The sequence below is a fragment of the Styela clava genome, chromosome 14 (genome assembly GCF_964204865.1).
Source record: "Styela clava chromosome 14, kaStyClav1.hap1.2, whole genome shotgun sequence".
Classification (NCBI taxonomy): Eukaryota; Metazoa; Chordata; class Ascidiacea; order Stolidobranchia; family Styelidae; genus Styela; species Styela clava.
This window is the reverse complement of record NC_135263.1, coordinates 957,047-981,366: the sequence shown is the minus strand read 5'-3', so window position 1 is coordinate 981,366 and position 24,320 is coordinate 957,047. Positions and strand designations below refer to the sequence as shown.

Genomic DNA, 24,320 nt, shown 5'->3' with positions numbered 1-24,320 from the left:
TTCTTTTATTTATTGTTTGATTTTTTTCATTGTTTTATGATTCATTTATTAGACTTTAGCTCAGGTGTCGCCGCTCGATAACCAATTTTGGTTTTCGCGACTCCTTTCACCTCGAATTATCCGTTTTTGCTTCCTTTTACATTCCGTATGCATTTAGTGTATTTCATGTGTGGTGAAAAAATAAACTACTGATTACTACTGATTACTACAACAATACCACGTTGAATGCACCGGATCTCGTCGATCTCGGAAGTTAAGCAATGTCGGGTTCGGTTAGTACTTGCATGGGTGACCGGCTGGGAATACCGAGTGTCGTAAGCTTTTCGTCGCCGTTTCATTCGATTTTACTCTGTTTTCTAACAACTGCGAAATACAAATAGCCGGATGGACTACTACTTCATCGCCTACAACCATACCACGTTGAATGCACCCGATCTCGTTCGATCTCGGAAGTTAAGCAATGTCGGGCTTGGTTAGTACTTGCATGGGTGACCGGCTGGGAATACCGAGTGTCGTAGGCTTTTCGTCGCCGTTTCATTCGATTTAGCTCTGTTTTCCAACAACTGCGAAATACAAATAGCCGAATAGGCTACTACTTTATCGCCTACAACAATACCACGTTGAATGCACCCGATCTCGTCGATCTCGGAAGTTAAGCAATGTCGGGTTCGGTTAGTGCTTGCATGGGTGACCGGATGGGAATTCCGAATGTCGTAAGCTTTTCGTCGCCGTTTCATTCGATTTTACTCTGTTTTCTAACAACTGCGAAATACAAATAGTCGAATAGACTACTACTTTATCGCCTACAACCATACCACGTTGAATGCACCCGATCTCGTTCGATCTCGGAAGTTAAGCAATGTCGGGCTTGGTTAGTACTTGCGTGGGTGGCCGGCTGGGAATACCGAGTGTCGTAGGCTTTTCGTCGCCGTTTCATTCGATTTTGCTCTGTTTTCCAACAACTGCGAAATACAAATAGCCGAATAGACTACTACTTCATCGCCTACAACCATACCACGTTGAATGCACCCGATCTCGTTTGATCTCGGAAGTTAAGCAATGTCGGGCTCGGTTAGTACTTGCATGGGTGACCGGCTGGGAATAACGAGTGTCGTAGGCTTGTCGTCGCCGTTTCATTCGATTTTGCTCTGTTTTCTAATAACTGCGAAATACAAATAGCCGAATAGACTACTACTTTATCGCCCACAACCATACCACGTTGAATGCACCCGATCTCGTTCGATCTAGGAAGTTAAGCAATGTCGGGCTTGGTTAGTACTTGCATGGGTGACCGGCTGGGAATACCGAGTGTCGTAGGCTTTTCGTCGCCGTTTCATTCGATTTTGCTCTGTTTTCTAACAACTGCGAAATACAAATAGCCGAATAGACTACTACTTTACTGCCTACAACCATACCACGTTGAATGCACCCGATCTCGTTCGATCTCGGAAGTTAAGCAATGTCGGGCTCGGTTAGTACTTGCATGGGTGACCGGCTGGGAATAACGAGTGTCGTAGGCTTGTCGTCGCCGTTTCATTCGATTTTGCTCTGTTTTCTAATAACTGCGAAATACAAATAGCCGAATAGACTACTACTTTATCGCCCACAACCATACCACGTTGAATGCACCCGATCTCGTTCGATCTAGGAAGTTAAGCAATGTCGGGCTTGGTTAGTACTTGCATGGGTGACCGGCTGGGAATACCGAGTGTCGTAGGCTTGTCGTCGCCGTTTCATTCGATTTTGCTCTGTTTTCTAACAACTGCGAAATACAAATAGCCGAATAGACTACTACTTTATCGCCTACAACCATACCACGTTGAATGCACCCGATCTCGTTCGATCTCGGAAGTTAAGCAATGTCGGGCTCGGTTAGTACTTGCATGGGTGACGGGCTGGGAATACCGAGTGTCGTAGGCTTTTTTTTCGTCGCCGTTCCATTCGTTTTTTCTCTGTTTTCTAACAACTGCAAAATACAAATAGCAGAACAGACTACTACTTTATCGACTACAACCATACCACGTTGAATGCACCCGATCTCGTTCGATCTCGGAAGTTAAGCAATGTCGGTCTCGGTTAGTACTTGCATGGGTGACCGGCTGAAATACCTAGTGTCGTAGGCTTTTCGTCGCCGTTTCATTCGATTTTGCTCTGTTTTCTAACAATTGCAAAATACAAATAGCCGAATAGACTACTACTTTATCGCCTATCCAACCTAATGTTATCTAATTCGAACCCATTAGCATTCCTCATCTATGAGTGATCCTTATCCTACCTGGGAATCAACCAATTTTCATCCCGAAATTCCTTCTATTGCAAGTCGATACCTTGAAATATCCAATATCAATAGAGTAACTTCAAGTTTTCTAGCAACAGACTTTATTATATTGCACCATAACATCAGATCTTTGTAAAAATATGCCGATAATCTAGTTGAGCTAATTTCAAATTTTTGTATTCCACCTCAAATTATTGCTCTAAGCGAGACTAGGATCATGAGTGAAACTGCTGTTGTCAATATTGATATCTCTGGTTACACCTTCATTCATGCTCCCTCCTCTACTCGCGCAGGCGGTGTTGATTTTTATATTAGGGACAATCTAAACTTTCATTTATGCACTGACTTCAGCCTTTGCCTCCCAAACTGTGAGGACTTGTGGATCGAACTCAAATATTTCCAACCAACCTCAAAAATTCAAAATCTTGTTGTCGGTGTAATATATAGACATCCAAAAAATAATATCCCATCATTCACCACAGCAATGTCTTGTTTATTTGAGAAGCTGGCGATGGCTAAAAAGCAATTTATTATATTAGGCGACTTCAATATAAATCTTTTTAATTCTTGTGACAATCCTACTACCAAGTATCTGGATATGCTAATGTCCAATTTCATATGTCCACTTATCACCAAACCAACCAGAGTGACCTCAACCTCCCACACATTAATTGACCATATCTACACTAATATCATAGATTCCCGCACTTCGTCATTTATTTTGCTCAGTGATCTCACCGACCACTTTCCCATAATGTGCACAATACCAGCAACTAATAGTAACGTTAAAACAAACACTCGCATGAAACGGGACATGACTAAATTTTGTGCTGACTCGTTCAGGCTAGAAGTTGAGTCAATGTGTAATAATTATACTAGTGTTATATTATCTGAAGTAAACTTCAATAGCTCATTTGATACTTTTCTTAGTCACTTCAAGTGGTTAATCAATAAGCATGCCCCATTAAGACCATTTTCGCGTAGAGAAAACAAATTTTATTCCAAACCTTGGATTACTAAAGGAATTCGTAATTCCATTAAACATAAGAACAAAATGTTCAAAAGTAAGTTCCTGAAGGGAAATTTATCCCAGCGTCTCCACTTTAAAAAATATAAAAACATTTTGACACATTTGCAGAGGAGATCAAAACAAATGTATTACCATAACATCCTAGAGAACAACAGAGGCGATGTTAAACGCACTTGGAAAACTATAAATGACATCATCAAAGTAAGGTCCAATGATGAAACCACTATCTCGGAACTGAAGCTTGAAAATGGTACCATAGTCTCAGACCCTGTCGCGATATCCGTTGAATTTAATAAATTTTTTTCATCCGTAGGAAAGAGACTTGCCGATAATGTCCCACACAGTACGAAATCTTTCAAAGCCTTTTTGGGTGCTCCTACACAGAATTCGTTTTTTCTGGAGCCATCAACACCATTAGAAGTTCACCAAGTAATAATGAACCTGAAAAAAGGCAAAGCAGTTGGGCATGATAATATTCCTTCTTTTTTCTTAAAATTAGTCGCAGACAGCATATCCCCAGCTTTGAGTCATTTCTTTAATCTATCATTTAGTTTAGGAATTTTTCCCTCCGCTCTGAAGATTGCTAGGGTAATACCCATCTTCAAAAGTGGCAACAAAAATAATCCTTCAAATTATAGGCCAATTTCAATTCTACCCTGTATCGGCATCGTCCTGGAAAAATTAGTCTATAAAAGAATGCTCAACTTCTGTAACAAATTCAATCTGATCGACAAATGTCAATTCGGATTTCAATCCAATCACTCGACTTCCCATGCCATCCTAGATCTTATTTCATTTATCTATGAAAAAATTGATGAAGGGGAGTCTGTCTGTTGTGCATTCCTGGATTTAAAGAAGGCCTTTGACACAGTTGATCATCAAATTCTTGTCCAAAAGTTGATACACTGTGGTTTTAGAGGTAACGCATGCAAACTATTATGTAATTACCTGAGTGGTCGATCACAGTTTGTTGAAGTAGGATGTCATAGGTCTCCGATGTTGCCCATCCACTGTGGAATTGTCCAAGGTTCGGTCATTGGACCATTGGCTTTCTTACTTTTCATAAATGATTTGTCGAACTGTTCGAATCTTTTAACAAAACTCTTCGCCGATGACGCTTGCTTGCTTGCCAGTGCCAAAGATTCAACCACGCTCCAAAATACTATGAACACTGAAATAGATAAAATAATTGAGTGGATGTTATGCAACAAACTCACTGTGAACGTAAAAAAATCTAAAGTCATGCTATTCAGTCCTAAATCAATTAAAAAACATCCCAACATGTTAATCAAAATCAGGGGGGTTGCTTTGGAAGTTGTTCAATCCTTTAAATATCTCGGGCTCTATATAGATAGTAACTTAAAATGGAACACTCATATTACCGAGATGCACAAGAAATTGTCAAGGTCTGTTGGGATTTTGGGAAAACTTAGGCATTATGTGCAGGATGCTACCCTGCGAACCATTTATTTTGCTCTTTTTCAATCCCACATCCAATATGCTATAACTGCATGGGGCTCTGCAACACAAACCAACATTCACAAATTGGAGGTCTTACAGAATAAAGCTGTTAGAACTCTCTCCAGAGCGTCTATTCGTACAAACTTAAACACCCTTTACCATAAAACCAGGGTGTTGAAACTATCCGAAATTTATACTCTAGAGATTGCCAAAGTTATGCACCAATTTCAGAATAATTACTTGCCCACAGCGTTCGACAATTATTTTGTTTCGCTTACCTCTGTGCATGAACACAACACACGCTCTTCGACCAAATCCAATCTTTTTGTACCTCGCTTTTCGCTGAGCAAATCTCAAAATTCCCTGAAATACAAAGGCGTAATAATTTGGAATAACATTCCCCAAAGTTTACGTGACTCCACATATGCTACTTTCAAAATAAAATATAAAAAATTCATGCTTTCATCCTACCTGTCTTTCTCCAGCACATCTGTTTGATGTGCTTACTGACTTTCCCTCGGCACTGCCAGCAGAATACTTGACTAGGTCCACAACCTCCCAGAGTCGACAGTACCTGTAATAAGTGAATCTGAATGTTTCATGTAAATTTTAAGTTGCTTCTTTATTATCATCTACTTCCATAGTGCATGCTCTGCACTATATTATGCTGTATGGCCATTTGTCATACAATGGTAATTCAATTTTGCTCATAGCCTAATCGTATAGTGTTAGCAGTATCTTTCAACAGTTCTACACTCATGATCCTTGATATTGGTCTCTCACCAAATACAATTTAATAACTATCTCGTATATATTTTTGTAAAAATCTATCATATTTACCACTTTATTATTATTGTGCTTTGTTGCATTTTCGAAATTTGTATATATATAGCACTGTTGATACTCAGTGCTGCAGTGGGTATTTCATCCATCTGTTCATACACATATTGTGTTCATTCTATATTCTCAACGATTCCAAGCGGTATGCTTACTAATTTACAACGCTATTTATTGTTACCCCCATCTACTTTGTTGAGTTAACCTGTTTTTCACAGATTAGAATAATTTTTATCTTTAATGTATTAATGACAATTCGACTTACCCCAGCACTTGCAATCTTCTTGCACCCCAGCACTTGCAATCTTCATGCAATCTTATTCGAACTCTTGGCAAACATTTATAACTATGATTACGCCGTGTTATCGGCATAATATCCCTACCGGGATATATTTAAAATCTGTTAAATAACTATCAATTCCATAACGCTGCGATATCGGTTCGGTATCCTGTCATCGCACTGTACTGCATTCCTGCTGCCGTTCCCATAGTTACTCGCACATATGTGCTTGGAGTCGTTTTTGGTTTTGCTTTTCTGTGTCTCGAGCGTCTCTTGGATTCAGGTCGTCTCGATTTTCCACTTCTTTATATTCTTTTATTTATTGTTTGATTTTTTTCATTGTTTTATGATTCATTTATTAGACTTTAGCTCAGGTGTCGCCGCTCGATAACCAATTTTGGTTTTCGCGACTCCTTTCACCTCGAATTATCCGTTTTTGCTTCCTTTTACATTCCGTATGCATTTAGTGTATTTCATGTGTGGTGAAAAAATAAACTACTGATTACTACTGATTACTACAACAATACCACGTTGAATGCACCGGATCTCGTCGATCTCGGAAGTTAAGCAATGTCGGGTTCGGTTAGTACTTGCATGGGTGACCGGCTGGGAATACCGAGTGTCGTAAGCTTTTCGTCGCCGTTTCATTCGATTTTACTCTGTTTTCTAACAACTGCGAAATACAAATAGCCGGATGGACTACTACTTCATCGCCTACAACCATACCACGTTGAATGCACCCGATCTCGTTCGATCTCGGAAGTTAAGCAATGTCGGGCTTGGTTAGTACTTGCATGGGTGACCGGCTGGGAATACCGAGTGTCGTAGGCTTTTCGTCGCCGTTTCATTCGATTTAGCTCTGTTTTCCAACAACTGCGAAATACAAATAGCCGAATAGGCTACTACTTTATCGCCTACAACAATACCACGTTGAATGCACCCGATCTCGTCGATCTCGGAAGTTAAGCAATGTCGGGTTCGGTTAGTGCTTGCATGGGTGACCGGATGGGAATTCCGAATGTCGTAAGCTTTTCGTCGCCGTTTCATTCGATTTTACTCTGTTTTCTAACAACTGCGAAATACAAATAGTCGAATAGACTACTACTTTATCGCCTACAACCATACCACGTTGAATGCACCCGATCTCGTTCGATCTCGGAAGTTAAGCAATGTCGGGCTTGGTTAGTACTTGCGTGGGTGGCCGGCTGGGAATACCGAGTGTCGTAGGCTTTTCGTCGCCGTTTCATTCGATTTTGCTCTGTTTTCCAACAACTGCGAAATACAAATAGCCGAATAGACTACTACTTCATCGCCTACAACCATACCACGTTGAATGCACCCGATCTCGTTTGATCTCGGAAGTTAAGCAATGTCGGGCTCGGTTAGTACTTGCATGGGTGACCGGCTGGGAATAACGAGTGTCGTAGGCTTGTCGTCGCCGTTTCATTCGATTTTGCTCTGTTTTCTAATAACTGCGAAATACAAATAGCCGAATAGACTACTACTTTATCGCCCACAACCATACCACGTTGAATGCACCCGATCTCGTTCGATCTAGGAAGTTAAGCAATGTCGGGCTTGGTTAGTACTTGCATGGGTGACCGGCTGGGAATACCGAGTGTCGTAGGCTTTTCGTCGCCGTTTCATTCGATTTTGCTCTGTTTTCTAACAACTGCGAAATACAAATAGCCGAATAGACTACTACTTTACTGCCTACAACCATACCACGTTGAATGCACCCGATCTCGTTCGATCTCGGAAGTTAAGCAATGTCGGGCTCGGTTAGTACTTGCATGGGTGACCGGCTGGGAATAACGAGTGTCGTAGGCTTGTCGTCGCCGTTTCATTCGATTTTGCTCTGTTTTCTAATAACTGCGAAATACAAATAGCCGAATAGACTACTACTTTATCGCCCACAACCATACCACGTTGAATGCACCCGATCTCGTTCGATCTAGGAAGTTAAGCAATGTCGGGCTTGGTTAGTACTTGCATGGGTGACCGGCTGGGAATACCGAGTGTCGTAGGCTTGTCGTCGCCGTTTCATTCGATTTTGCTCTGTTTTCTAACAACTGCGAAATACAAATAGCCGAATAGACTACTACTTTATCGCCTACAACCATACCACGTTGAATGCACCCGATCTCGTTCGATCTCGGAAGTTAAGCAATGTCGGGCTCGGTTAGTACTTGCATGGGTGACGGGCTGGGAATACCGAGTGTCGTAGGCTTTTTTTTCGTCGCCGTTCCATTCGTTTTTTCTCTGTTTTCTAACAACTGCAAAATACAAATAGCAGAACAGACTACTACTTTATCGACTACAACCATACCACGTTGAATGCACCCGATCTCGGAAGTTAAGCAATGTCGGTCTCGGTTAGTACTTGCATGGGTGACCGGCTGAAATACCTAGTGTCGTAGGCTTTTCGTCGCCGTTTCATTCGATTTTGCTCTGTTTTCTAACAATTGCAAAATACAAATAGCCGAATAGACTACTACTTTATCGCCTATCCAACCTAATGTTATCTAATTCGAACCCATTAGCATTCCTCATCTATGAGTGATCCTTATCCTACCTGGGAATCAACCAATTTTCATCCCGAAATTCCTTCTATTGCAAGTCGATACCTTGAAATATCCAATATCAATAGAGTAACTTCAAGTTTTCTAGCAACAGACTTTATTATATTGCACCATAACATCAGATCTTTGGAAAAATATGCCGATAATCTAGTTGAGCTAATTTCAAATTTTTGTATTCCACCTCAAATTATTGCTCTAAGCGAGACTAGGATCATGAGTGAAACTGCTGTTGTCAATATTGATATCTCTGGTTACACCTTCATTCATGCTCCCTCCTCTACTCGCGCAGGCGGTGTTGATTTTTATATTAGGGACAATCTAAACTTTCATTTATGCACTGACTTCAGCCTTTGCCTCCCAAACTGTGAGGACTTGTGGATCGAACTCAAATATTTCCAACCAACCTCAAAAATTCAAAATCTTGTTGTCGGTGTAATATATAGACATCCAAAAAATAATATCCCATCATTCACCACAGCAATGTCTTGTTTATTTGAGAAGCTGGCGATGGCTAAAAAGCAATTTATTATATTAGGCGACTTCAATATAAATCTTTTTAATTCTTGTGACAATCCTACTACCAAGTATCTGGATATGCTAATGTCCAATTTCATATGTCCACTTATCACCAAACCAACCAGAGTGACCTCAACCTCCCACACATTAATTGACCATATCTACACTAATATCATAGATTCCCGCACTTCGTCATTTATTTTGCTCAGTGATCTCACCGACCACTTTCCCATAATGTGCACAATACCAGCAACTAATAGTAACGTTAAAACAAACACTCGCATGAAACGGGACATGACTAAATTTTGTGCTGACTCGTTCAGGCTAGAAGTTGAGTCAATGTGTAATAATTATACTAGTGTTATATTATCTGAAGTAAACTTCAATAGCTCATTTGATACTTTTCTTAGTCACTTCAAGTGGTTAATCAATAAGCATGCCCCATTAAGACCATTTTCGCGTAGAGAAAACAAATTTTATTCCAAACCTTGGATTACTAAAGGAATTCGTAATTCCATTAAACATAAGAACAAAATGTTCAAAAGTAAGTTCCTGAAGGGAAATTTATCCCAGCGTCTCCACTTTAAAAAATATAAAAACATTTTGACACATTTGCAGAGGAGATCAAAACAAATGTATTACCATAACATCCTAGAGAACAACAGAGGCGATGTTAAACGCACTTGGAAAACTATAAATGACATCATCAAAGTAAGGTCCAATGATGAAACCACTATCTCGGAACTGAAGCTTGAAAATGGTACCATAGTCTCAGACCCTGTCGCGATATCCGTTGAATTTAATAAATTTTTTTCATCCGTAGGAAAGAGACTTGCCGATAATGTCCCACACAGTACGAAATCTTTCAAAGCCTTTTTGGGTGCTCCTACACAGAATTCGTTTTTTCTGGAGCCATCAACACCATTAGAAGTTCACCAAGTAATAATGAACCTGAAAAAAGGCAAAGCAGTTGGGCATGATAATATTCCTTCTTTTTTCTTAAAATTAGTCGCAGACAGCATATCCCCAGCTTTGAGTCATTTCTTTAATCTATCATTTAGTTTAGGAATTTTTCCCTCCGCTCTGAAGATTGCTAGGGTAATACCCATCTTCAAAAGTGGCAACAAAAATAATCCTTCAAATTATAGGCCAATTTCAATTCTACCCTGTATCGGCATCGTCCTGGAAAAATTAGTCTATAAAAGAATGCTCAACTTCTGTAACAAATTCAATCTGATCGACAAATGTCAATTCGGATTTCAATCCAATCACTCGACTTCCCATGCCATCCTAGATCTTATTTCATTTATCTATGAAAAAATTGATGAAGGGGAGTCTGTCTGTTGTGCATTCCTGGATTTAAAGAAGGCCTTTGACACAGTTGATCATCAAATTCTTGTCCAAAAGTTGATACACTGTGGTTTTAGAGGTAACGCATGCAAACTATTATGTAATTACCTGAGTGGTCGATCACAGTTTGTTGAAGTAGGATGTCATAGGTCTCCGATGTTGCCCATCCACTGTGGAATTGTCCAAGGTTCGGTCATTGGACCATTGGCTTTCTTACTTTTCATAAATGATTTGTCGAACTGTTCGAATCTTTTAACAAAACTCTTCGCCGATGACGCTTGCTTGCTTGCCAGTGCCAAAGATTCAACCACGCTCCAAAATACTATGAACACTGAAATAGATAAAATAATTGAGTGGATGTTATGCAACAAACTCACTGTGAACGTAAAAAAATCTAAAGTCATGCTATTCAGTCCTAAATCAATTAAAAAACATCCCAACATGTTAATCAAAATCAGGGGGGTTGCTTTGGAAGTTGTTCAATCCTTTAAATATCTCGGGCTCTATATAGATAGTAACTTAAAATGGAACACTCATATTACCGAGATGCACAAGAAATTGTCAAGGTCTGTTGGGATTTTGGGAAAACTTAGGCATTATGTGCAGGATGCTACCCTGCGAACCATTTATTTTGCTCTTTTTCAATCCCACATCCAATATGCTATAACTGCATGGGGCTCTGCAACACAAACCAACATTCACAAATTGGAGGTCTTACAGAATAAAGCTGTTAGAACTCTCTCCAGAGCGTCTATTCGTACAAACTTAAACACCCTTTACCATAAAACCAGGGTGTTGAAACTATCCGAAATTTATACTCTAGAGATTGCCAAAGTTATGCACCAATTTCAGAATAATTACTTGCCCACAGCGTTCGACAATTATTTTGTTTCGCTTACCTCTGTGCATGAACACAACACACGCTCTTCGACCAAATCCAATCTTTTTGTACCTCGCTTTTCGCTGAGCAAATCTCAAAATTCCCTGAAATACAAAGGCGTAATAATTTGGAATAACATTCCCCAAAGTTTACGTGACTCCACATATGCTACTTTCAAAATAAAATATAAAAAATTCATGCTTTCATCCTACCTGTCTTTCTCCAGCACATCTGTTTGATGTGCTTACTGACTTTCCCTCGGCACTGCCAGCAGAATACTTGACTAGGTCCACAACCTCCCAGAGTCGACAGTACCTGTAATAAGTGAATCTGAATGTTTCATGTAAATTTTAAGTTGCTTCTTTATTATCATCTACTTCCATAGTGCATGCTCTGCACTATATTATGCTGTATGGCCATTTGTCATACAATGGTAATTCAATTTTGCTCATAGCCTAATCGTATAGTGTTAGCAGTATCTTTCAACAGTTCTACACTCATGATCCTTGATATTGGTCTCTCACCAAATACAATTTAATAACTATCTCGTATATATTTTTGTAAAAATCTATCATATTTACCACTTTATTATTATTGTGCTTTGTTGCATTTTCGAAATTTGTATATATATAGCACTGTTGATACTCAGTGCTGCAGTGGGTATTTCATCCATCTGTTCATACACATATTGTGTTCATTCTATATTCTCAACGATTCCAAGCGGTATGCTTACTAATTTACAACGCTATTTATTGTTACCCCCATCTACTTTGTTGAGTTAACCTGTTTTTCACAGATTAGAATAATTTTTATCTTTAATGTATTAATGACAATTCGACTTACCCCAGCACTTGCAATCTTCTTGCACCCCAGCACTTGCAATCTTCATGCAATCTTATTCGAACTCTTGGCAAACATTTATAACTATGATTACGCCGTGTTATCGGCATAATATCCCTACCGGGATATATTTAAAATCTGTTAAATAACTATCAATTCCATAACGCTGCGATATCGGTTCGGTATCCTGTCATCGCACTGTACTGCATTCCTGCTGCCGTTCCCATAGTTACTCGCACATATGTGCTTGGAGTCGTTTTTGGTTTTGCTTTTCTGTGTCTCGAGCGTCTCTTGGATTCAGGTCGTCTCGATTTTCCACTTCTTTATATTCTTTTATTTATTGTTTGATTTTTTTCATTGTTTTATGATTCATTTATTAGACTTTAGCTCAGGTGTCGCCGCTCGATAACCAATTTTGGTTTTCGCGACTCCTTTCACCTCGAATTATCCGTTTTTGCTTCCTTTTACATTCCGTATGCATTTAGTGTATTTCATGTGTGGTGAAAAAATAAACTACTGATTACTACTGATTACTACAACAATACCACGTTGAATGCACCGGATCTCGTCGATCTCGGAAGTTAAGCAATGTCGGGTTCGGTTAGTACTTGCATGGGTGACCGGCTGGGAATACCGAGTGTCGTAAGCTTTTCGTCGCCGTTTCATTCGATTTTACTCTGTTTTCTAACAACTGCGAAATACAAATAGCCGGATGGACTACTACTTCATCGCCTACAACCATACCACGTTGAATGCACCCGATCTCGTTCGATCTCGGAAGTTAAGCAATGTCGGGCTTGGTTAGTACTTGCATGGGTGACCGGCTGGGAATACCGAGTGTCGTAGGCTTTTCGTCGCCGTTTCATTCGATTTAGCTCTGTTTTCCAACAACTGCGAAATACAAATAGCCGAATAGGCTACTACTTTATCGCCTACAACAATACCACGTTGAATGCACCCGATCTCGTCGATCTCGGAAGTTAAGCAATGTCGGGTTCGGTTAGTGCTTGCATGGGTGACCGGATGGGAATTCCGAATGTCGTAAGCTTTTCGTCGCCGTTTCATTCGATTTTACTCTGTTTTCTAACAACTGCGAAATACAAATAGTCGAATAGACTACTACTTTATCGCCTACAACCATACCACGTTGAATGCACCCGATCTCGTTCGATCTCGGAAGTTAAGCAATGTCGGGCTTGGTTAGTACTTGCGTGGGTGGCCGGCTGGGAATACCGAGTGTCGTAGGCTTTTCGTCGCCGTTTCATTCGATTTTGCTCTGTTTTCCAACAACTGCGAAATACAAATAGCCGAATAGACTACTACTTCATCGCCTACAACCATACCACGTTGAATCATGGTTAACTGAATATAGTTGGCTCACGCTTTTTTCGTCTTTGTTTATTTATGTTAAATTGTTCTCTCGTTCCGCTTGAGCGATGCGTCATGGAATTCCTTCAACGTGATATTGCGGCCCGTGTATTTCCTCAGCTAATTTGCTGTAGCCGATGTTGAATAAGGATTTAGGTTAACGATTTTAGGTTAGGATTTAGGTTAACTCTGTAGATTTGAAGTACCTATATAAAGTGTTAGGAAAATTTGGATTTGAAAACAAATTTATAAGTTTGATTCGGGAATTATACACAGGTTCTGAAGCTAGAATAATAGTAAATGGGTATTTGACTTCTAAAATTAAATTTGAAAGAGGAATTCGTCAAGGTGATCCGATTAGTATGTTTATTTTCATAATTGCAATAGAACCACTTATAATATATATAAACACAGAAAATAATATTCGTGGAATTGTTGTACCAGGAAATAATGAATTGAAAAGTCTTGGATTTGCTGATGACGTGACTCTGGCATTAGGTAAAGAAAATTCCATAAAAGAAGCATTGAAATTTATTGAAAGGCATCAAATAGCAACAGGTATGAAATTGAACAAATCTAAAACAAAATTAATGAGAATTGGAATTTGGAGACGAATAAACCCACAATAAGACATCAGTGAAGTTGAATCCATGGAAATATTAAATGTTACATTTGGGAATATAGATATGTGTCAAATTAATTGGATGAAATGTTTAGAGGAAGCAAAAAATGTTGTAAGAGAATTACAGGATATCAAGTTGACTTTAGAGGGCAAATGTATATTAGTAAAATTAAAGGTGTTGCCGCAGTTTCTATATTTATCGAAAGTATTTCCGATGCCAAATTCTATAGGAAAAAGAGTGAATGACATGGTGGAAAAATTTGTATTCAATGGAAGAAGCATACTGAAAATAGGGAATTTGTGCAAACCAAAAAATTTGGGGGGTTATGATATTATTATCATACCCATTTTTACAATGAGCATGTACATAATTAGTGTCTTGGATTATTATAAAGCTTGGGAATGTGATTATAATGAGGATTACAATCATATTTGTATGTCCTTTGTTGAATACAATATTGGACAACAACTTAGTACATTTTGGGGGATTAGAACTAAAAATACATGTTTACATAGATTTTGTCCTCAAAGTGAGTATAGATTAATATTAGAATTTTTAAGAAAGCATAACATAAGTAGTACAGATATAAAAGAAGATATGCATAAAAATATTTATAAAAAAATTGTTATTTCTATGACTGGGGACAGATTAATTTTTCTACGCAATTGTAATTTAAATATTGCATGTGAGAATATTCATAATAATATTCTGGCAAACTATATGAAAACCTCTAATTTCAAGTTAATGTGGGATATCTTACCAGTAAAAACAAAACCTGGAATAAGAAATATAGCAGGAAATGATATGTGTGTGTTATGTGGAAAAGAACCAGAATTTGTTAGCCATCTATTTATGAATTGTGAATATTTTGATTATGTTTTCGATTTTATGGAAAATACTGTTAGGAAATTAAATAATGCCAGACTTTTGAAAAATTATGAAACTTGTGTTTTATTGGATTTAAGCTATTTGTTACATTCCAACATTACAAGACGAGATTTAGATATTATTGTTTTGTGGCGAACCACTTAACTAATAGCCGTTATGAGTCACAATTGTTTTGTTTATGTTTTTGTCACGCATGATTACTTACGTGCTTTTCTTACGATAACTTGTCATTCTGTTTTCTGTTCGCTTGTCGTTAACATTGCTTTGTTATGGATTAAACATCAACATAGTTGAAAGTCTTTTTCTTGTTAGAAAGAAGTTAGTTCGCTTCAAATGGTGACCCCGACCTCAAAAGCATACTTTTGAGAAAAGAATACGCGCATAGCGTAGAATATGAGTGAAGACAACAAAGTAGGCCTAACAGCGGTATCATTAAAGCTGCCGATTTTCTGGACTAAAAATCCTGCCGTTTGGTTCCATCAAGTCGAAGCGCAGTTCGCTGTTCGAAATATCACAACAGATGAAACAAAATACCACTACGTGGTTGCCGCTCTGGATGAAAATACCGCTGCCAGCATTCTTAATGTTCTCAATAACCCGCCGGAAACGAACAAGTACCAAGATCTCAAAGAGAAGCTCACTACTAAATGTTCGCTAACGGATCCTGAACGAGCTGCGCGTCTTTGTTCAATGCCTGGACTAGGGGATGGAACGGCAACGGAACTTATGGACAACATGCTTGCATTGTATCCAGTAGGTAAGACACCTGATTTCTTATTTCGCCATTTGTTCGTCAGTCATCTGCCACCAGACGTCCGGTCTCAACTTACAGACATTTTAACAACCACGGGCGACGATTTTCGGAAGCTGGCAAGGAAAGCAGATGATATTTTAACTGCAAAAGGCTATGAGGTGACAAACGCTGTACAAAAAACCAGTTCGTTCAAACCATCTCATGTTTTGTCTGAAATGTGTTTTTATCACAGGAAATTCGGCAAGAAAGCCAAAAAATGTCGCCCGCCATGTTCTTTTGTGGTTTCGGAAAACGCCATAGCCGACCGTCAGTAACCTCTTTGGCGGTCGGCGATTCAAACCTTTATTACGTCACAGACAAAAACTCTGGACGCAGTTTTTTAGTTGATACGGGTGCACAAGTCAGCGTGCTGCCTGCCACCGGTCATGACCGTCGTTACGGGCGACCAGGACAAGCACTTTTGGCAGCTAACGGCACCTCAATTACGACATATGGCACACGAAAAGTGCCTTTGACTATATGCGGTAGAAATTTTACCTGGAAATTCACATTAGCCAATGTTTCACGGGCAATTATCGGGGGAGATTTTTTGCGCTCTCACGGACTTTTGGTTGACATCAGGGGCAAACGACTTATCGAGGCATGCACATATGCTTGTATTCCAACCAGAACGATTATTCAGCAACCCGACCACTGCACACGGGGTAAAGCATCATATTGTTACAGACGGCCCCCCGGTGCACGCAAAGGCTCGAAGATTGCACCCCGATAAGCTAGCCGCGGCAAAGGCAGAGTTTGATAACATGATTGAACTCGGAATCATCCGACCCTCAAATAGCCCCTGGGCGTCTGCGCTTCACATCGTACCTAAACAGGACGGCGGGTGGCGCCCATGTGGAGACTACAGACGTCTCAATGATATGACCGTGCCTGACCGCTACCCAGTCCCAAACATACAAGATTTTACGGCCCGTCTTGCGGGAAGGACAATTTTCTCTAAAGTGGATCTTGTTCGCGGTTATCATCAAATACCTATTCATGAACAAGATATCCCCAAAACTGCCATTATCACACCATTTGGCCTATTTGAATTTCTCCGCATGCCGTTTGGGCTTAAAAACGCCGCCCAGGTATTCCAGCGTTTAATGGATACCATCTGTCGAGGTTTGCCTTTCGTATTTGTCTATCTTGACGACATCCTGATCGCCAGTACGTCCAAAGATCAACACAAAAAGGACTTGCGAAATCTTTTCCAAAGGCTAAAAAGCCACGGTATGGTTATCAATCCTGCCAAATGTAAATTCGGTTTAAGCGAATTAGAGTTCCTGGGACATACTGTTACAAAAGAGGGTGCTTTTCCTCTCCCCAATAAAGTGAAGGCGATAACTAATTTCCCTCGCCCTTCATCTGTTAAAGGCCTTCAAGAGTTTCTTGGCATGGTTAATTTCTATCATCGGTTTTTGCCCAAAGCTGCCCAAATAATGCAATCACTATTTGCAGCACTTTCCGGCCTGCCTAAGAAGTCGAAGGTTTTGCCCGAATGGACTGACAGTATGATACGTGCATTTGAAAAAACTAAGAAAGCACTGGCAAATGCAGTTATGCTTACACATCCACAACCAAACGCACCAACTGCCCTCACAGTCGACGCCTCGGACGTTGCCTTAGGAGGTGTTCTCGAGCAAAAGTTAAATGGATCTTGGAAGCCAATTGCATTTTATAGTAGACAGCTACGCAAACCCGAGACGAAATACAGTGCATTCGACAAAGAACTTTTGGCCGTTTACTTAGGAATACGACATTTTCGTTATTTTCTCGAAGCACGACCCTTCACGATTTTTACAGATCACAAACCCCTCACTTTTGCTATGTCAAAAGTCTCTGAGCCATGGTCAGCGCGACAACAGCGTCACCTCAATTTCATATCTGAATACACAACAGATATAAAACATATTTCCGGTAAGGATAATACTGTCGCCGACGCCCTGTCGCGCGCGGTCATCAACGACATCAATGACGGCATCGATTATGAAATTATGGCCACAGATCAACTAAACGACAAGGATACACAGGCTTACCGCACTGCTATCACCGGCCTTCGTGTCGAAGATGTCCCTTTTTGCAACGGCAAATTTACATTGCTGTGTGACGTATCTACGGATAGACCACGACCTATAGTGCCTGCCAGCTGGCGCAGAAAAATTTTCGATGCGGTTCACGGGCTCTCGCATCCAGGCATACGTACCACTCGCAAACTGATCTCACAAAAATTTGTGTGGCATGGTCTTTCCAAACAAATTGGACAATGGGCCAAAACATGCCTGGAATGCCAAAAGTCTAAAATAAATCGTCATATACGGGCCCCTTTAGAAGATTTCAAAATGCCAGACAAACGCTTTGACCATATCAACATTGACTTAGTTGGTCCTTTACCACCATCACAAGGATACAATTACCTTCTTACAATAGTAGATCGTTTCACAAGGTGGCCAGAAGCCATTCCCCTCAAAGACATATCAACTATGTCTTGTGCCCGAGCTTTCCTGTCAAATTGGGTTGCCCGTTTTGGTGTTCCACTTCACATTTCTTCTGACCGAGGATCACAGTTCATTTCAGGCCTTTGGTCTGCTGTTGCCGAATTATTGGGAACAAAAATTCATCACACTACAGCCTACCACCCACAGGCAAATGGTTTGGTAGAACGTTTTCATCGAACAATGAAATCTGCCATCAAGGCACGACTCAATGATTCAAACTGGTTGGACGTGCTTCCATGGGTTTTATTGGGAATCCGCACAGCTCCGAAAGAAGATCTTACGGCATCGTCAGCTGAGCTTGTTTATGGCGCTCCCCTCACTGTCCCCGGTGATTTCATATCAGACTCTAAAGACAATAGCTGCCCGACCACAAATCTTCGGCTTCTCAGAGAAAGAGTAGGATCATTGGCTCCAATTCCTACGTCGCACCATGGTCCTTTCAGAGCAAGAATGCCAGCCGCACTCAATCAAGCCAAGTTCGTGTTTATTCGTCGTGACGCACACCGATCTCCTTTACAAAGACCTTATGAAGGACCATTCGAAGTTTTGCAACATGGGAATAAACATTTCAAAGTACAGATTGGAAACCGAAGCGAAACTATTTCTGTTGACAGGTTAAAGCCAGCTCATCTTGATCTCGACCATCCTGTTTCTGTATCCATTCCTAAACCAAGAGGACGTCCTCCAATCCCTAAAACAACAACGAACAATCAGCGTTCTACAGACGATCGTTCATCCGAACCTACAACCGGTTATGATTACAGAACCAAATTTGGTAGAAAAACTCGTAAACCCACTAGATTTTTATAACTCATTCCGTCTGGGGGGGGGGGGGGGGGGGTAGTGTGGCGAACCACTTAACTAATAGCCGTTATGAGTCACAATTGTTTTGTTTATGTTTTTGTCACGCATGATTACTTACGTGCTTTTCTTACGATAACTTGTCATTCTGTTTTCTGTTCGCTTGTCGTTAACATTGCTTTGTTATGGATTAAACATCAACATAGTTGAAAGTCTTTTTCTTGTTAGAAAGAAGTTAGTTCGCTTCAGTTTATTTAATTTCAATCACTAGATATAAAATATGGATACAAAGAAATTCTGTTATATTCGAAGGTAATCCCCCTAATCAGCACCTAGTTATCAAACAAATAAAAACTGCAATCACTTACAGACTCAACATTGAAAAAAATAGAAAATCACCAAATTTTGTCAGAGAATCTGAAATACTAAGGAATTGTATTTGAACTATAAATCTAGTGTGTATAAATTTAGTATGTATTAAAATGAACATGTCTAATATATTTAATTTTTTACGTTTATTGTACATAATCTAACTCAATATACTAAAAATTGATGAATTATATGCCGATGCGATCAACACCTCAAACACTGATGGAATGGACATATGAATATTGGATTATTTATCTTATGATTGCTCGAATGGTTATATACTTTTTTTTATAATTTATTATATTATCCCATTAAAAAAAAAAAAAAAAGGATTTAGGTTAGGTTATAATATTTATATACATTTTCCCAACACAGTCAACAACACTCTGCGATCACTGGCCAACCCATGACATTCTGGTACCAGGATTCATTGTATACCGTACCATATTTGTCTAATTTTATGTAAAATGTCTAGTTTTTCGTACAACATTGGGTTACATAGACTGAAAATGTAGAGAACACCTAATGGCATGTTAGGTGTTTTTCTGATTTTTGTCTAATTCTTTGAAAATATTGTTTTTGATATTAAATGCTAATAATGGATAAATTTAAAATATATGTTGAATGGTATAATGTTTTCAATGGTCACTGGATCTCATGGATACTTGGATTATCATTACATGAATATGGACACAATTTAAATTGGATTTCTGGACTAATATGGGTAAATGTATCTGGTTTGTTTAAAATTTATCAATATTTATCTATGTACAGATTGTATACATATATGATCTATAAGATCACCTAAATTACCTGGAAAAAGGGGGATTCATGCAACTAAATTTAAATAATATATTTGGATAAACCAAAACTATCAATATCATAAATCCGAATTGGCAATGGATTTAAATTTGGCAAGAAAAAGAAAAAAAAGATTTAGGTTAACGGACTGACTCGATATACGGTTATATATTGTTTTAATGGCTGTGCCTTTGACAGAGATCAATTGCTACCGGTACCATACTATTTAAAAATAGAAAAATGCCTTCCACACATTGTTCTGTGCCTGGGTGCTCATGGAGTAGACAAAAAGTTGAGAAAAGAAGTCTGTTTTGTATGCTCATGGAGTAGACAAAAAGTTGAGAAAAGAAGTCTGTTTTGTATGCTCATGGAGTAGACAAAAAGTTGAGAAAAGAAGTCTGTTTTGTATCAGAAGGCCCGATTTAGCAAGGAATGAGGAAGAAAGGGAGCATCGGATTGCGTTAACAAGATTTATGCTTTCCATGCGAGATGCATCACGGGGAGATAATATAAAGGAAATGTTGCACAAAGAATCGTATGTATATTTCAGTATTTATAGATTTATGTCAGGCAACTTGAAAATGCTTTGTCCAGGGTCACAAGTCAGCTCTGAAGATTGAATAGCAGAAAGAGGCTAGTTTAGTCGGATTGTCTTTCTTTATTCGTGAGTCCCTATGAGGTATTTGGATTCGGAAGGTTCTATCTTGCAGACCCAAGGTCAATACTGAAATAAGATAGATAGACTATGATATAGTCTACAGATATCTGGATATAGCATTGTAAATAAAGTACCCTACCGTACTAATTAAAGACTGAGTTCCTTTAGAACAGGGGTCTCGAACTCAATTTACCCAAGGGCCACTGGAGGCATAATCGGGACTCGGAGAGGGAGATATTATAAGAAATGGCAAGTCTGTAGCATTGAAACTGGGTGCAAGACCAAGCCTGCAGCTGCCAAAGGCTGTAAAACCAAATACGAGTAGAAAGCCACCAGCTGAGAGGGTCAGCATTGAGAAGGTCAGGCACAACAGCATAGCAGATTTGAAAAAATCTGCTAATAAGCTTAGTTTGAGCATGAAAGGTGAGAATAATATATCCATAAAGATACTGCAAGATTTCTCCTTGGTAGAGTTATCATTTTTTGATTTCAGTTATGAAGATAATCTATTGAACTTTATAAGCTAATGAATTTAAATTATTTGCAGAAAAATGGGTATTTTGTCAAGACAAGGAGAATTGTTTTACAGCCGAATTAAAGGAGAGAGGTTTCATTGTTCCGAAATTAAGGTCTCATTCTTGTCATAAATTTTTCTACTCTTTTTATTGATAACCTAATTATGATTAATTTGTCGTATCGTAAAATCTCCTTTTCGCAATATTAATATAATGGGCTTGATGAATTATTCAATAGAATCCAATTCAACGAACGAGCTAAGTTGGTGTGCCTTGCTGTATTTGGTTGGTTTGTTGACCTTGATGTCTTGGGTTCGATGATTGGTGATCCTCTCCATGAAACGATGCATGCCTATTTGAGTAAGTTTCTGTTAGGCTTGCATATAATAAAATGGTTCACTTCTATAATCAAATATATTCTTCAGTTTATTTGGAAAGTATAAAGACTTGCCAAGGCATGGGTAGAGCTATGTTGGGAGCGAATGATCACCCAATTCTGAGATGGGATGGAGAGAAGGTTGTTTTTGACACCCTGCATAGATCACCTGAGTGTAGTATATTGAGTGAGTAGAATTAAAGCTTTATTTAGGTAGATGAATAAAGTTACCAAGTGTAAAAGAGTAATTCTAATAAGAATGGAGATGAATTCTCCGTTTAAGATCTTAAAATAGCTTATAGTCTAACTTAAATAGTAAACATCACTGACGATTTACAATCTACATCAGCGATATGTCGAACTCCAAAACTGACATGGCTGCTTTCAACTACATCGAAAAGCCGAAGCCAAAACCTCGTCTAAGCAGAAGCCTACCAGACCCTGGCCTCTCCCCAATAGGTCCTGTTTCATATCAACAAGAGGGACCTAATTTTCAAAAAAATCTACAGGAAGCAATCCAGAGACAAATAGAAAGCCAACTACCATCTCTAATCACCAAGTACCTTGCTGAGAACTTCAATACAGCAAATCTTACTTCGGAATACATACCCCTAAGCCCAGGCCTTAAAGAATGTATGGAAGACCAAATCCAATCTTTAAAGGAAATAAAAGAGGACATTGCCTTAATCAAGGAAACCCAGAATTTTCAGTCGGATATGTTCGATAAATTATCCGCAAAGCAGAAATTTATGGAAGGAAAAATTATAAACTGTGACAAAAGAATAAGAGAATTAGAAGATTTGGTTTATGATCTTGAGGAAGATCTGTATTATGCCACAGAAAAAATGGAGGAACAGGAAAGGCGCTCTCGACTCGACAATCTAGAGTTTCACGGTCTTGCCCCAACTGTGAATGAGGACACAGATAAACTAATAATGGAAATAGGAAAACTGATTCATGTAGATATCAAACCATCTGATATCTCAGTTACACATCGCAGTCCCACTCACAACTCTAATATCCACAAGCCAATAATCGCCAAGTTCACTAACAGAAAAATCCGAAGCAGAATTCTTAAGAATCGCAACCTCATAAGAACTGCTACCAACATCAAAAGCTTTTATTGTGGAAAACTTAACAGAAAAAAAATAAAAATCTGTGCTATCAAGCTAAGATCCTGAAAAAACGATGTGGGTACGCCTTTCTTTGGACCTCCAATGGGCGAGTGTTGGTGAAAAAAACAAGGATACCAATACCCTGTCGATATCAGATGAAGAAGATCTGCAAAAAATCAGATAAGTTGATTAATTGTAATTCCCATTGTAATTTATACCCTCATTTTCCCTTATACCCTCATTTTCTGGAGCAATGGCTCTTGTTTTCGAGAAGCTGGAAATGGCGAAAAAGAGGTTTGTAATACTAGGTGACTTCAACATCAACCTACTTGACACCCATGACAATCCCACTGCCAAATATTTGGACATGCTTATGTCCTATTTCGTATTGCCTGTGATTACAAAACCAACTAGAGTCACATCATCCACCCACACCATCATAGATCATATCTATACAAATAACATAGGTAATGTCTTTTCATCATTTATTTTGCTTAGTGATATTACTGACCATTTTCCTGTAATTTTCTGTAAATGTTTCTTCCAAAACAAAAACTCGGATGAAGCGAGATTTTACAAAATTTTGTAGCGACTCTTTCAGATCTGAGGTCGAGTCGATGTGTAACAACTACATTGATACCGCTCTCTGTACAGAAAATTTTAATTTATCTTTCGATTCTTTCCTTGGCCAATTGAAATGGCTAATCAACAAACATGCCCCACTTCAACTTGCATCACGTCGAGAAAATAAATTGTACTTGAAGCCTTGGATAACTAGGGGGATTCGTAAGTCCATCAAACACAAAAATCAAATGTTCAAAAAACATTTTTAAAAGGAAATTTACTCTTTACTTTAAAAAATTTAAATCATTTGCAGAGAAAATAGAAACAATTGTATTACCATAAAATCCTCAAAAACAACCGAGGTGATGTAAAACACACTTGGAAGACTATAAATGAAATTATCAAAATCAAGTCCAGAGATGATACCCCCATCTCAGCATTGAAACTCGATAATGGTACTACAGTCAGAGACCCTGTCATGGTGGCTCGCGAATTCAATAAATTTTTCTCAACAGTGGGGAGGAAGCTTGCAGATAAACTACCTCATAGCTCAAAATGATTCGCGAACTTCTTGGGTGCTCCTCTGCAAAGCTCTTTCTTTCTTGAAGTAACTACTCCTGCAGAGGTCCTCCAAATGATATTGAATCTAAAAAAAGGAAAAGCAATTGGGCCTGATGGTATTCCATCACACTTCTTAAAAATAGTTAATGATATCCTATCACCAGTGCTCGGTCATTTTTTCAATTTTTCATTCAAATTGGGTATTTTCCCTTCCTCTTTAAAAGTTGCTAGAGTGAAACCAATTTTCAAAAGTGGTAAGCATAATGATCCTTCAAATTACCGACCAATCTCCATCTTCTCCTCTATTGCCATTACCTTAGAAAAACTATTACATAG

The 24,320-nt window shown here is 39.0% G+C and overlaps 3 protein-coding genes, 12 non-coding genes and 12 pseudogenes across 17 annotated transcripts; 25 read left to right on the top strand and 2 right to left on the bottom strand.

Annotated features, from left to right (window-relative positions):
* The first annotated feature begins 203 nt into the window (after positions 1-203).
* LOC144432217 (5S ribosomal RNA) lies at positions 204-321 on the top strand (annotated as a pseudogene).
* An 81-nt stretch (positions 322-402) lies between these two features.
* On the top strand, positions 403-521 carry LOC144432327 (5S ribosomal RNA). The gene has a single exon (XR_013480531.1). It is a non-coding gene; the product is annotated as a 5S ribosomal RNA (ribosomal RNA).
* An 81-nt stretch (positions 522-602) lies between these two features.
* On the top strand, positions 603-720 carry LOC144432199 (5S ribosomal RNA; annotated as a pseudogene).
* An 81-nt stretch (positions 721-801) lies between these two features.
* Positions 802-920, top strand: LOC144432281 (5S ribosomal RNA). Its single transcript, XR_013480517.1, has one exon. It is a non-coding gene; the product is annotated as a 5S ribosomal RNA (ribosomal RNA).
* Positions 921-1,001: 81 nt separating this feature from the next.
* On the top strand, positions 1,002-1,120 carry LOC144432313 (5S ribosomal RNA). The gene has a single exon (XR_013480526.1). It is a non-coding gene; the product is annotated as a 5S ribosomal RNA (ribosomal RNA).
* Positions 1,121-1,201: 81 nt separating this feature from the next.
* On the top strand, positions 1,202-1,320 carry LOC144432339 (5S ribosomal RNA; annotated as a pseudogene).
* An 81-nt stretch (positions 1,321-1,401) lies between these two features.
* LOC144432288 (5S ribosomal RNA) lies at positions 1,402-1,520 on the top strand. Its single transcript, XR_013480521.1, has one exon. It is a non-coding gene; the product is annotated as a 5S ribosomal RNA (ribosomal RNA).
* Positions 1,521-1,601: 81 nt separating this feature from the next.
* On the top strand, positions 1,602-1,720 carry LOC144432338 (5S ribosomal RNA; annotated as a pseudogene).
* An 81-nt stretch (positions 1,721-1,801) lies between these two features.
* On the top strand, positions 1,802-1,920 carry LOC144432331 (5S ribosomal RNA). The gene has a single exon (XR_013480535.1). It is a non-coding gene; the product is annotated as a 5S ribosomal RNA (ribosomal RNA).
* Positions 1,921-2,005: 85 nt separating this feature from the next.
* On the top strand, positions 2,006-2,123 carry LOC144432193 (5S ribosomal RNA; annotated as a pseudogene).
* Positions 2,124-2,474: 351 nt separating this feature from the next.
* On the bottom strand, positions 2,475-6,176 carry LOC144431970 (uncharacterized). 2 transcript variants are annotated; one of them, XR_013480319.1, is made up of 6 exons: positions 5,872-6,176; positions 5,241-5,343; positions 5,048-5,132; positions 4,257-4,479; positions 3,441-3,749; positions 2,482-2,793 (listed from the first exon to the last, which is right to left on the bottom strand). XR_013480319.1 is itself a non-coding variant. In XM_078119886.1 (5 exons), exons 1-4 carry the CDS (start codon positions 5,976-5,978, stop codon positions 4,292-4,294), a joined length of 483 nt encoding a protein of 160 aa, XP_077976012.1. In that variant the 5' UTR covers positions 5,979-6,176; the 3' UTR covers positions 2,475-3,749; positions 4,257-4,291. The 2 variants fall into 2 exon arrangements, 1 of the variants encoding a protein (XP_077976012.1); XM_078119886.1 differs by having other exon boundaries at positions 2,475-3,749.
* A 223-nt stretch (positions 6,177-6,399) lies between these two features.
* On the top strand, positions 6,400-6,517 carry LOC144432216 (5S ribosomal RNA; annotated as a pseudogene).
* An 81-nt stretch (positions 6,518-6,598) lies between these two features.
* LOC144432286 (5S ribosomal RNA) lies at positions 6,599-6,717 on the top strand. The gene has a single exon (XR_013480519.1). It is a non-coding gene; the product is annotated as a 5S ribosomal RNA (ribosomal RNA).
* Positions 6,718-6,798: 81 nt separating this feature from the next.
* Positions 6,799-6,916, top strand: LOC144432198 (5S ribosomal RNA; annotated as a pseudogene).
* Positions 6,917-6,997: 81 nt separating this feature from the next.
* Positions 6,998-7,116, top strand: LOC144432270 (5S ribosomal RNA). The gene has a single exon (XR_013480506.1). It is a non-coding gene; the product is annotated as a 5S ribosomal RNA (ribosomal RNA).
* Positions 7,117-7,197: 81 nt separating this feature from the next.
* On the top strand, positions 7,198-7,316 carry LOC144432302 (5S ribosomal RNA). Its single transcript, XR_013480525.1, has one exon. It is a non-coding gene; the product is annotated as a 5S ribosomal RNA (ribosomal RNA).
* An 81-nt stretch (positions 7,317-7,397) lies between these two features.
* Positions 7,398-7,516, top strand: LOC144432337 (5S ribosomal RNA; annotated as a pseudogene).
* An 81-nt stretch (positions 7,517-7,597) lies between these two features.
* On the top strand, positions 7,598-7,716 carry LOC144432287 (5S ribosomal RNA). Its single transcript, XR_013480520.1, has one exon. It is a non-coding gene; the product is annotated as a 5S ribosomal RNA (ribosomal RNA).
* Positions 7,717-7,797: 81 nt separating this feature from the next.
* On the top strand, positions 7,798-7,916 carry LOC144432336 (5S ribosomal RNA; annotated as a pseudogene).
* Positions 7,917-7,997: 81 nt separating this feature from the next.
* Positions 7,998-8,116, top strand: LOC144432330 (5S ribosomal RNA). The gene has a single exon (XR_013480534.1). It is a non-coding gene; the product is annotated as a 5S ribosomal RNA (ribosomal RNA).
* Positions 8,117-8,201: 85 nt separating this feature from the next.
* LOC144432218 (5S ribosomal RNA) lies at positions 8,202-8,309 on the top strand (annotated as a pseudogene).
* Positions 8,310-8,660: 351 nt separating this feature from the next.
* On the bottom strand, positions 8,661-12,362 carry LOC120327669 (uncharacterized). 2 transcript variants are annotated; one of them, XR_013480317.1, is made up of 6 exons: positions 12,058-12,362; positions 11,427-11,529; positions 11,234-11,318; positions 10,443-10,665; positions 9,627-9,935; positions 8,668-8,979 (listed from the first exon to the last, which is right to left on the bottom strand). XR_013480317.1 is itself a non-coding variant. In XM_078119884.1 (5 exons), the coding sequence occupies exons 1-4, from the start codon at positions 12,162-12,164 to the stop codon at positions 10,478-10,480; spliced, it is 483 nt and encodes a 160-aa protein (XP_077976010.1). In that variant the 5' UTR covers positions 12,165-12,362; the 3' UTR covers positions 8,661-9,935; positions 10,443-10,477. The 2 variants fall into 2 exon arrangements, 1 of the variants encoding a protein (XP_077976010.1); XM_078119884.1 differs by having other exon boundaries at positions 8,661-9,935.
* A 223-nt stretch (positions 12,363-12,585) lies between these two features.
* On the top strand, positions 12,586-12,703 carry LOC144432215 (5S ribosomal RNA; annotated as a pseudogene).
* An 81-nt stretch (positions 12,704-12,784) lies between these two features.
* Positions 12,785-12,903, top strand: LOC144432188 (5S ribosomal RNA). The gene has a single exon (XR_013480451.1). It is a non-coding gene; the product is annotated as a 5S ribosomal RNA (ribosomal RNA).
* An 81-nt stretch (positions 12,904-12,984) lies between these two features.
* On the top strand, positions 12,985-13,102 carry LOC144432197 (5S ribosomal RNA; annotated as a pseudogene).
* An 81-nt stretch (positions 13,103-13,183) lies between these two features.
* LOC144432259 (5S ribosomal RNA) lies at positions 13,184-13,302 on the top strand. The gene has a single exon (XR_013480495.1). It is a non-coding gene; the product is annotated as a 5S ribosomal RNA (ribosomal RNA).
* A 2,024-nt stretch (positions 13,303-15,326) lies between these two features.
* LOC144432018 (uncharacterized) lies at positions 15,327-16,001 on the top strand. The gene has a single exon (XM_078120022.1). It carries the CDS (start codon positions 15,327-15,329, stop codon positions 15,999-16,001), a length of 675 nt encoding a protein of 224 aa, XP_077976148.1.
* Positions 16,002-24,320: the final 8,319 nt, after the last annotated feature.